This window comes from Mastomys coucha, unplaced genomic scaffold (assembly GCF_008632895.1).
Source record: "Mastomys coucha isolate ucsf_1 unplaced genomic scaffold, UCSF_Mcou_1 pScaffold16, whole genome shotgun sequence".
In the NCBI taxonomy this organism is placed as follows: domain Eukaryota; kingdom Metazoa; phylum Chordata; class Mammalia; order Rodentia; family Muridae; genus Mastomys; species Mastomys coucha.
In genome coordinates this window covers 75,193,477-75,203,854 of record NW_022196898.1, presented here as the reverse complement: position 1 = coordinate 75,203,854, position 10,378 = coordinate 75,193,477, and the positions used below count along the sequence as shown (strand labels likewise).

The 10,378-nt window shown below is 44.1% G+C and overlaps 1 protein-coding gene across 11 annotated transcripts in view; it reads left to right on the top strand.

Annotated features, from left to right (window-relative positions):
* Positions 1–10,378, top strand: part of Alpk1 (alpha kinase 1) — a 103,213-nt gene that overhangs the window by 88,773 nt on the left and 4,062 nt on the right. For all 11 annotated transcript variants that reach the window (XM_031375455.1, XM_031375449.1, XM_031375450.1 and 8 more), the window contains 3 exons: positions 756–860; positions 2,869–4,963; positions 6,727–6,880. In XM_031375455.1, coding sequence (XP_031231315.1) covers positions 756–860; positions 2,869–4,963; positions 6,727–6,880 — 2,354 coding nt within the window. The remainder of the gene's footprint in view (positions 1–755; positions 861–2,868; positions 4,964–6,726; positions 6,881–10,378) is intronic.

Genomic DNA, 10,378 nt, shown 5'->3' with positions numbered 1-10,378 from the left:
AAAAGAAAAGAAAAAGAGAAAAGAAAAGAAAGAAAGAAAAGAAAAGGAAAGAAAAAAGAAAAAGAAGGTGGACATGTCCTGAGGATGACACCCATTCACACGTGCACTGTAAACATGTGAACAAACACTAAAAGAAAAAATGAATGGGTTTTGTTGTGCAAATCAAATAATTGAGGACTGGCTCCATATTCTTAGCCTAATATTACTGCTCTTTGTAATAACTGTACTGGTCATTTCTTCAACCCAATAGAAAATAAGCTCCTTGCAAGCTTTCAGTCACTTCCCCTTCAGGTCTAGAACTGTGTCTGACCCACGGTGGTGCCTAGTATATTTTTCCAGAATGAATGGATGAATCCTCATTGGTGTGATACCATAGAGAGCTCTTTGTCAAGAGCAACACAGAGATTATCGATCAGTCTACATGCAAAGAGTGCAGTTTCCATGGAAAAGGAACTGTCATGTCTCCCCATCCTCCAGGGAGGCCCGTCTGGTTTACTTTACCTCACTGTTGTACATGCTACATTCTCTGGGCTATGGATGCAGGCTAGGGATGTGGGATGGGAGGGGTGGCTAGGGGAAAGGAAACCCTATGCTCTCGGGTCTTCAGACCCACTCGGCACCACCCTGGTAGGGTTCATGCAGGTTCATAATGAAAAGAAGGAGTCCCTCTGAATCTTGAAAGAAAAGCAATGGAATGTCACAGGTTTTATTTACTAGTGGAGACATAGCAACTACTGCTTTACTTTTCCCCACAGGCCTTGCTCAAGGAGTTTGACCACCATTTGTTGTCAGCCGCGGAAGCCTGCAAACTGGCAGCTGCCTTCAGTGCCTACACGCCCCTGTTTGTGCTCACGGCTGTGGTAAATACAGGTTCTCCCATGCAGCCAACGGGAGGGAAAAGTCTGTCCTTGAAATAGGTGCTGGCTCTTCCTTGGCAATTATGATGAGACTCCACTCGGGGGAAAGCGCTATGAGTTAGAATGACCATATCCTGACTGCAGCTAAGTGATTTCAGTCCAAGCGTATAAAGCTGACTGTTTCAGAAGGGTTCCAAAGGCTGGCAGCAGATCAGAATCACCCATGGAGCCTTCCCAAAAACACATGTACCCTGGGATCTACTCTATGCCCATTAAACACGCATCTCTTGGATTAACATTACAAAAAACTTTCATTTTGAAATAGAGTTAACTTTGGGATTGACAAGATGGCTCAGCAGTTAAGAGCAAGTACTGCTCCTGCAGAGCACCTGAGTCAGGTTCCTAGCACCTACATCAGGTGGCTTGCAAGAAGCCTGTAACTCCAGCTCCAGGGGATTCACCATCCTCTCCTGGACTCCATGAGCATAAGCATGTAAACAGACATGCATACACATAACTTTTAACAGTTAATTAATTAAAGAGTATATATGGTCAACTCTATACCTGCAAGTTCTACACCCTTGCGTTTCATCAACGTTGGATCAGAGTTTTTTGCTTCTGTACGGAACACATGCAGACTCTCTGTTCTTGTCCTTCCTAGATAGTGCAGTATTGACACTGTGTTTGGGAAGTGATCTGCAGGTGTTGTGTGTGCATGGTCTATATGCATACCATTTTATGCAAAGGGCTTGAGCAGCTACAGATTGGGTGTCCGTAGGAGATAAGGAACTGACTCTTAGCCAGCTGATTCCACACACACATTTAAAGCCCACTGCTCTGTTGTTTGGATTATAATTAATTTAATGCATTGAAAAATTAACTATGTCTAAGTCCTGGGTGTAGACTGTTTGTGAGACTTGTCACCTCCCAATACAAGAACTGTGAGAAGCAATGGAAAGGATGGGAAGAGTTGTTCTCCTTGTCGTCATCGTTGTTGTTGTTGTTTAGCTTTGATGTTCTTGTTTCCCTTTTTGCTAGTAGTTCCAGAGGCTTCCATCTGTGGTTCACTGGCTCTATTACTTTGGCCCCCATCTAGGATAAACTATTACAGTAGCAGGAGCTATTAAGAACAGAAAGTTCGCCGGGCAGTGGTGGCACACGCCTTTAATCCCAGCACTTGGGAGGCAGAGGCTGGCAGATTTCTGAGTTCGAGGCCAGCCTGGTCTACAGAGTGAGTTCCAGGACAGCCAAGGCTACACAGAGAAACCCTGTCTCGAAAAACCAAAAATAAATAAATAAATAAATAATAAATAAAATAAAATAAAAATAAAAGAAGAACAGAAAGTTTAGCCTCAGTGCTAGCAGGCATCTGACCTCCCCTTTCCCCTTTATTTCAAACTCATTCCTGTTCATTGGATTGTGAATCCCACCTTAAAGGTGCTTCTTCCACCCCGTAGGTGATTGTCCCCGGTAAGTCTTCACAGAGTTCTCAAGCCAAGCAAATGGACAACCAAACCATCATAAACCATTTGCTAAAGTAATGAACAACAGCAGGATCTGCCATGGCAGGATGGAAAACAAAGTTAATAATGTCTTACTCCCCATCTCAGTCAATGGCTCAAGGCTCCATCCCTTCTCAGCCGCCAAAAGCAAACAAACAAAAGACACAACCCTCGCAGCCTCCATTAAACGTTCATGAGCCTCCTTTAGAATTTCTGTGTGGTGCATTTCTTTATCTGTAGTATTTTAAATGATTGTCCTCTGGGAATAAAAAGGTTTGCTGGGTGTGGTGGTGCACGCCTTTAATCTGCACTTGGGAGGCAGAGACAAGTGTGTGAGAGAGTTTGAGGCCAGCCTGGTCTACATTGTGAGTTCTGAAATAGCTAGGGCTACCTAGAGAGACCCTGTCTCCAGAAAGGAAATAAAATAAAGAAGTTGGGGGGGGGAGTTTGTCCTAATTCACATCTAGTACCCAATGCAATATCTGATCTGCATTTGCTGGCTTCCACAGAATATCCGTGGCACCTGTTTGTTGTCATATAGCTGTTCTGCTGACTGCCCTCCAGGAATGAAAAGTATGTATCTATGTGAAGCCAAAGAAGCTTTTGAGATTGGCCTCCTGACCAAGAAGGATGGCGAGCTGGTTAGTGGAAAGCAGGAGCTGCATAGCTTCATCAAAGCTGCGTTTGGCCTCACCACAGTGCACTGCAGACTCCACGGGGAGACAGATGCAGTTAGAGCAGCAAGACAGCTGTGCAGTGACGCTATGGGCAAGCTCTACACCTTCAGCATTTCCCCCACAAGCCAAGACAGGGAAGCCCTGTCTCGGGAAATCATGTCTCTCATCAGCCAGGTGAAGGGATATCTACAAGTTCAAAGCTTCCCAAATGGAGATGATAGGTCTTATGTCCCAGAGAGTTTCAAGTGTGGCTTAGATCGGCCTATCTTGCATGGGCACGTGGATTTCCAACAAATTCTTGAAACCTATTCCCAGCACCATACTTCCGTGTGCGAGGTCTTTGAAAGCACTTGTGGGAACAGCAAAAGCAACCAGAGAGACACAAAAACAGACGTCTGCATCACCACTCTGAAGACAGAAACAAACACCGCAGAGACTGTGGGTGCTTCTCTAGAGAAAGTGGGCTCCCAAGACAGCAAGAGTACAGCTTCTTCCAAGATGTCTAAGAAAGATCAGGAGACATCCCAAAGTGAAAGGAGGAGAAGCTGGATCCATTCTGAGGCATTTCGAGCCTCCCTGGATCAAGGCATGGGGACTGAGACTGAGCCACCAAACCACGGCAACGGCAGGGTAGGTGTTCCCAGCAAGTCCCTGAGAGACGGCTCTAGCTCCAGTTCTTGGAGCAGGCTGTCAGGGCTCAGCTCTTCTGCAAGCTGGGAGGAAGTGAACTGTGCTGTTCAGGATACAGTAAGGGAGGGGTCTGGCCAAGAAGAACACCTTGTGGACACTCAGTGCTCCACGGCAGTATCTGAGGAGCCCAAGAGGGACAGAAGCTGCGGCGCTACGTATTTGTTGTTTTCAAAGCTCCACGGTGTCTCTCTTCAGACAACTGAAGATCACAACTTAGAGTCTTCACAAAGTCAGTTACACAGTCAGGCGCCCATCCTTCCTCTCGACACAACAGACGCTTGTTTGGCCTCAGGTGCAGGGCTGGTAGAAACCCCTGGAGGGTCTAACAGTGCTTCTCTTCAGTCCAGTCATTCGTGTGGTTCTGATTCCTGGTCCTTGTCTAGTTCAGGCAGGTCCAAGGATATGACCACGAATCCTTCAGTTCAAGAAGAAGAACCCTCTGGAATTTCTGGTGATTTCCCAGAATCCAAGTATGACTTTAAAAACTGGCACAGAGAAAAGAATGGGGGGAAACTCACTGAAATATGCACGGGGCCTGAATTAACATTTGCCCCCTCCTCGGTCGACCCGGAAGGAGAGACAGCAGAAAGCACAAATGTTGGACCTTCACCCTCTCAGGTAGCCCTAGGATGTTTAGAAGGCAGCCATTCAGTGTCTGCATGTAGGACTTCATTTCCGGATGGGTCTGTTCAAAATGCTGACTCAGCAAAAACTGGCTGCTCCGGCAAGGACCAGACTGTTGACCCTGATGCCTCTACGGTGGGTGAGGAGGGCCAAATGCTCGACAGCACAGAGGTCCACTCCATTAGCCAAGGTGGCGCTCACAGACCATGTGCTTTGAGGTCCGGTCAGAGCAATGAGGGACCCAAGTCCTTTGTAAACGGCTACGGTCCCTCCCCAATCTTTGATGAGGACCTCAGCACCACAGAGGATGGAAAGGAGCTCGGGAGCATGCTGAAGAGCAGCCAGAACTCAAGCTCATGCTCACCATGGTGGCTAAAATCACCGGCCTTGTCCCGCAGTTCTTCTGAGGGGGAAAGCTCTTGGTCTCTGCTGAACTCCAGCAGAAGTTCCTTCGTCTCACTGACAGGACAGGACAGGCAAGAGATCCTTGAGGCTCGAACCCTACAACCTGATGACCTTGAAAAACTTCTAGCGGGTGTGAGGCATGATTGGCTGCTTCAGAGGCTGGAGAATACAGGAGTTTTGAAGTCCAATCAACTCCAACAGGCCCACAGTGAGTACAACCCTCTTAGTCTCTAGCTCCGGGCTTTAGGATAGAGGTGCCACTCATCATAAAGGATGAACTTTGTGAATTGACGGGAAAATTACTTTTCTAGTCATGGAATTTCCTGACTGTGAGAAGTGAGATTTCAGGACCACAGTTTTGTTTTGGTTGGTTGGTTGGTTGGGTTTTTTTTTTTTTATTATTAATTTGAATAAAAAGTCAAGAGGGGTGGAATAGGACCAAAGTTTCAGACTATGTTCTCCTTCTGTTCTCTCCTCTTGATTCTTCACCTCTAAGTCATCCATCCCCAAATGTGAGCAGATACTTCGCCTTCTCTTTCCATCCCAGCAAGCCAACTCCCATCACCCACTTGACTATCGGGAAGACATTCCCTTCTCTCACCTGTGGATTTCTTTTAAATATTTTCTTCTGTTTACCCCTCCCAAGTCACCACACAGACACGGGAGGTCCTTGGTCACTCAGGTTTGTTTTTGTTGTTGTTGTTGGGGTTTTTTTTTTTTGTTTTGTTTTTTTGTTTTTGTTTGTTTGAGACAGGGTTTCTCTGTGTAGCCCTGGCTGTCCTGGTACTCACTCTGTAGACCAGGGTAGCCTTGAACTCAGAAATTCGCTTGCTTCTACCTCCCAAGTGCTGGGATTAAAGGTGTGTGCCACCACCGCCTGGCTGTTGTTTTTGTTTTTAATGTACACTGTCACTGTCTTCAGACACCCAGAAGAGAGCATCAGATCCCATTACAGATGGTTGTGAGCCACCATGTGGTTGCTGGGAATTGAACTCAGGACCTCTGGAAGAGTAGTCAGTGTTAACTGCTGAGCCATCTCTTCAGCTCTGGTCACTAAGTTTTAATTTGAATATCAAAATGTCTTCTGTGGGGTTCATGTTGGCCTTTTCCTTGTAAGGAATGCTTTCTCATGTTTTTCTTTCTTGGTTTAGAATGAAGATAGTGTTACTCTTTCCCCCCTTCACCATCTTCTTCAATAAAGTTGGCATCTTTGTATATAGTAAAAGTATACACTTTCTGATGTGGTTTCTCTATCCTTCCTGTCCCCAATTCAGAACAACTAAGAGAAAGTGAGGGCACACTGCAATATGCAATCTGGAATCCCTGATATCTCTGGGAGCACATGAAGCAATATTATTTTATGTTTGTGTGATCTACCCAAGGTGGTAAACTTTGTCCTCTGCTGTTTCCAGATGTTAAGAAGTTGCAATCATATACTACACTCACCAGCATGGTCTATAAGCCTTCATTTTCAAATTTTATGCAGAAGCTCATCTTAACTTATTCTCTTGCCATATTTAACCAGGCAAATCAAAAACTATTCTTTATTGACACGTATAAAATGTCACATTTTCTTTTTTTGTTTTGTTTTGTTTTTTCAAGACAGGGTTTTTCTGTGTAGCCCTGGCTGTCCTGGAACTCACTCTGTAGACCAGGCTGGCCTTGAACTCAGAAATCCACTTGCCTCTGCCTCCCAAGTGCTGGGATTAAAGGCGTGCGCCACCACAGCCTGGCTAAAGTATCACATTTTCATTGAACTAACTTTTTAATAGGAGTTATTTTTTTAAAAAGGGCAAAATATGAAGGGATATAATTTGGACATTTCTGATGAGGCAGTTTAGGACTTGTGTTCATTCAGCATTACCCATGATACCGGTTTGAATCCCTGGAGTTGCCAGGACCCTACAGAGAACACACAAAGTGTGCTTACTGGTTCGAAATGGTTTAAAGAAGCCTTCCTTTTTTCCCCAGGTGCCCTTCTGCTAAAATATTCCAAAAAGTCCGAGTTGTGGACAGCCCAGGAAACCGTGGTGTATCTGGGAGACTACCTGAAAGTGAAGAAGAAGGGCAAACAGCGAAATGCATTTTGGGTCCACTATCTCCATCAAGAGGAGACCCTCGGGAGGTAGTACTGGAAAACATGTTTGTCATCAGCATAAACCAGGCTAAGTTTCTTTTCCGTGAAGGAGTCACTCATGAGATTTTGAAAGGATTGAAATGTGGCCCAGATATATGATTTTAGATACTGACTTCTCCATCATTAGTCAACTGATAACAGTTTCCATACATCACAGAATAATGCTAAATGAGTGTCTGGATGCTGTATATACATGATCTCAAGCCCACCAGGGAAAAAGTTTTAAACTCACTGAATAGACAAGAAAATTAGATGTCTTAGCCATATGGTTGTTTGCCATACTATTTGTATCTTATTTAAAACCCATGAAAAATAATGGATATGCCCAAACTTTTAAAGTTGACCCTGCTTGTCATCTAAACCCTAATAATGTATGAAATCAGGAAGAAAAAAAAAGAGAGAGAGAAATTGGGTAAATCCAAGCAGTTCGAGAACAGCTGAAGGTTACAATAATATGTGCCTCAGGCTCTGTTTGAAATGACTTATACAGATTCAGCCAGTCTTCAAACACCCTGTAAAGTAGCATTACGACTCTTTGTTTTGATTTTTACAGAGATGGAAATTAAGCCACAGTAATGTCAAGAACTTGTCCAAAGTCATATAAATGATAGAATGTAATGTTAGGAATTGAACTGTGTCACCTCAAATCCATATGTGGATGTTTTGGTATTCATACTAGGGAAATGAGAGCTGTTCCAACTGTATGCATACTAGAGTCATACTAGAGTAAGGTGAATCCATAACCTAGGACAGCCAGGTCTTAGTCACCGTTTATTAGTTATAAAGTTAACTGAAATCAGGACAACATATACAAAAGAAAACTTTTTTTTTAAGATTTATTTTATTTATTTATTTTATGTGTATGTGTACAGATGGCTGTGAGCCATCATGTGTGTGGCTGCTGGGAATTGGACTCAGGACCTCTGCCGGCCCCCTGCCGTGTAATTCTCTCCAGTGTAATTCACTGTAGCTGTCTTCAGATGCACCAGAAGAGGGCTTCACATCTCATTACGGGTGGTTGTGAGCCACCATGTGGTTGCTGGGATACGAACTTAGTACCTTTGGAAGAGCAGTCAGTGCTCTTACCTGCTGAGCCATCTTGCCAGCCCCCAAAAGAAAACATTTAAATGAAGGTTTGCTTACAGTTCAATAGTGTCAGTCCATTATCATCATAGCAAGAAGCATGGCAGCGTGCAGGCAGGCATGGTCCTGGAGCTGAGAGCTTTACATCCTGATTCACAGGGTGTAAAGAGGGGTGAAGAGAGGGAAGGAGGGAGGAAGGGGAGGAGGGAGGGAGGGGAGGAGGGAAGGAGGGGAGGAGGGAGGGAGCCTGCCTACCATGGGTTCTTGAAAACTCAAAGCCCACCACCAGTGACACACTTACTCCAACAAGGCCACACCTCACAATCCTTCTAATCCTTTCAAACAGCTCTACACCTCCCCCCCCAACTAAGAATTCTAATACCTGAGCTTATGAAGGTCATTCTTATTCAGACCACCACAGCTGTGTCCTTTAGAAAAAAGAAGCTTGGAGGGAGGTCTGCACACAGTGAGAGCACATGTGAAGATGACAGTTATGCTGAAGCAAGGCAAGGAAACCCCACGAAGCACTAGCAAGGCCAAGGCAGATCTTTTGCTGCATTTAGAGAAAACAGCACCCCATCCACTTTCGATTTGGGACAACCAGGCTTCAGAACTATGGCAGAATCTGATTCCTGGGTGTGCTTCATTATGGGAGCTAACGTACCAAGCTATCACAGGATGCTCTAAGATGAGAAATACGTTGGGTATAGGAAACATTTAGAATGGAATGGGGGTGTGTAAGGCACGTCTGATTGGAAGAATATAACAGAGAAAAGAGAACAAAAGCAATGTTGGAACAGGAATTTTCTGGTTATTTTCCAGAATTGCCAAAGACACTGATCTTCAAAAACAAAAACTCAGATGGGATTAAAACTATAAGAGGAAATGAAAGAAACAGAGGGAAAGAAGGAAAGAGAAGGAAAAGGAGAGACTTCAGACTTCCTGAAACAACAATCTTAAATCTTACAGGCGATCAAAACAGCAAAGCAAAACTATTCACATGCAAAGAAATGTCACTTAGATAGAAGGCTGACTTCCCAGTAGCATCAATGACTACTGTAAACAATGGAAGTCTCATACTTGAAAGTATCCAATGGAAGACAAGTTAAAAACATTTGCATATTAAAATGAAAGTGGCCACGGGAGACCGATGCTAAATAATAATCTGATGCTAAGGAAAAACAGCATAAAATGAAAGAAAATGTGCCTTCCTAATCACAGGATGATGATCCATAATTCTAGAAGAATGTTACAGAAATGCTTCAGGGCTGGCACCCTAAATGGGTAACTCTTCTGTGCACACTGCGGGCCTCAGTCAATAAATGGAAAGCCCTAAATTGGTTTGAGCCATCTGCAGACCTGGGATGTCACTCTCAGGATGCTCCTTCTCTCTGGGGTGCTGTCCAATAGCACAGAGCCTCCATGTGTGTGTGCCCGTCCCACTGCCATCGCTGCCATCCTCGGGAGTCTGAATGGCCAGAACTGTAGCCTCCTTGAGTATATTAGATTCAGAGATTTCTAATACTGGTTTGCCTCATGGGTGGTCTATGATGCTGACAACTCCCTCTGGTCTTATAGGTCCCTCCAAGCTCATGTGACATTACTAGCACATTCATATGAACTTATAGCAAGTATAAATTACAGTTACATGTAGTACTGTAATTATGTATTATTTAATTACTTACTACCTTGTATAGTCTCTGTCCAGTTATACTATTGAGCCCTTGAAAGTTACATTTCTAATACTCACAGTAGGTCTTGGTAAAATTGGTATTCACAGAATGAAATAATGAAATTTCAAGAGAGGCACAGAGGAGGCTTCACACTGACTAATTGGCACATTTAGAGCCACACTGCAAATAAGAGTGTCAGGATCCAGAGTCCAACCATACTCCAGTATACTGTGCTGAGCTGTGGTTCACACACAAGTGTGAAGAACTACCACATTGACTGGATAGTCCACATCATTTCAGGCCAGCTAGCATGAGCTGTGCTCTGTTGTAAACGTGGCTGTTATAAAATCATTTAGATCTGAAGTTAAGACAGTTGAAATTGATTAGATAAGGAATAGAATTATCTTTTCTAAAGAGAGATTTATGTATCTTATGTATGTGAGCACACTGTAGCTGTCTTCAGACACACTAAAAGAGAGCATCAGACCCCATTACAGATGGTTGTGAGCCACCATGTGGTTGCTGGGAATTGAACTCAGGACCTCTGGAAGAGCAGTCAGTGATCTTAACTGCTGAGTCATTGCTCCAGTCCCTAGAATTACCTTTTAATTGCATGTTTCTCCTTTTTTTATTTGTTTTTTTGTTTGTTTATTCATTCACTTTATATACTGACCACAGAACCCCTCTTCTCCCAGTCCCCCCACCCACAGTTTCTCCCCCCATCCTTTCT